This window comes from Mizuhopecten yessoensis, unplaced genomic scaffold, assembly GCF_002113885.1.
Source record: "Mizuhopecten yessoensis strain PY_sf001 unplaced genomic scaffold, ASM211388v2 scaffold709261, whole genome shotgun sequence".
In the NCBI taxonomy this organism is placed as follows: domain Eukaryota; kingdom Metazoa; phylum Mollusca; class Bivalvia; order Pectinida; family Pectinidae; genus Mizuhopecten; species Mizuhopecten yessoensis.
The window spans coordinates 1-1169 of record NW_018476539.1 but is presented as its reverse complement, the minus strand read 5'-3'; the positions used below and the strand labels follow the sequence as shown (position 1 = coordinate 1169).

Here is a 1169-nt window from a genome sequence, read left to right as displayed (position 1 = left end):
GTTTTATGTAACAGAGCGATCGTTAACGTGGAGGGAGATTTATGATATTGCTGTGATGTACCGTCGCCTCGTGGACCCAGAACAGGCGGTGCTGTGGCTTGATGCCATGCCTGATCATACTGCTGATGGCTACAGGACAGATATCAGCTTTATCAGGTAACAGACTCACTTGTTTAAGGTAGAGAGTCCCAGTGTTCTGTGCACCTGTTGTATCTCCAACAAAGGAGAGTTCCAGTATTCGCTGCGATTTTTTCCTACTTGGAGTTGCTTGTACATTTACAGTTGAGAAGAATTATATGCAAAAGAAATGTATTTTTTATAATCCACTTTTTTCACACGAGGATTACTTTTCTGTAACATCACTTGGAATAATTTCAAAATGATTCAACTCCCTAAAAAAGGGCTGAAGCATTTTATTGTTTTGTATTATTTAGAGGAAATAGCATAAATTTTGCAGAAAAATAACTTTTCAATTCCTGTATGTAGTGGAAAATTTATGCAGAATGACTGTACATTTGATTAAAATTCAGTGTTAAGTTCACATTATGTATGTGTCATATGCTTCCTCATTAAATAGATCAGCCATTTTCCTGCAGTGGTATATTACATTACCACCATTGTGATGTCAAATAGCAAGTATGTAAGTAGGATTGCTAATTCAGTGGCATTCTGTTGATTTTGACTATGATTATCGGGAAAAACTTCACAGTTTTCTGGACATTTTTATTCTGTTACTTTTAAATACTATTGCATGATTCCACCATGTTGAGGTAATTTTTTCTTTTTTTCTTTCAGGGGCTCGGTTTATAATATAAAAGTGTTGCAGTACTTTGAACTAGTGTTTAAGTTAGGGAAGACAATGCTGGAACACTTCTCTGGGTATGTAGTTCATAAGTTGGTACAAAGTAATGTATTTTATGTTTTTTTGAATTTTGTTTTATTTATTTACTGTTTTGAAATACTGTCTAGCTTTATAATCATTCTATAGTCAGACATTACAGTTAATATTGTGACCATTTTATATTGATTTTGCTTGTGTTTGTCTTTGACAGGGACGGAGCAGTAACATATTCTGGCTTAAAAGAAGACGTTGAAAAAGCTAAAACGTGTGAAGATTTACTAGATATAGCTAAAGTAAGTATCAATGAACTACATTGTCATTACTTATA

General features: G+C 33.9%; 1 protein-coding gene across 1 annotated transcript; it reads left to right on the top strand.

The window, feature by feature from the left end:
• Nucleotides 1–19: 19 nt before the first annotated feature.
• On the top strand, nt 20–1134 carry LOC110440798 (tetratricopeptide repeat protein 13-like; the record flags this gene model as incomplete). Its single annotated transcript, XM_021483932.1, has 3 exons — nt 20–156; nt 796–879; nt 1053–1134. Coding segments are annotated over exons 1-3 (267 nt in total), but the record flags the coding sequence as incomplete, so codon positions are not given.
• Nucleotides 1135–1169: the final 35 nt, after the last annotated feature.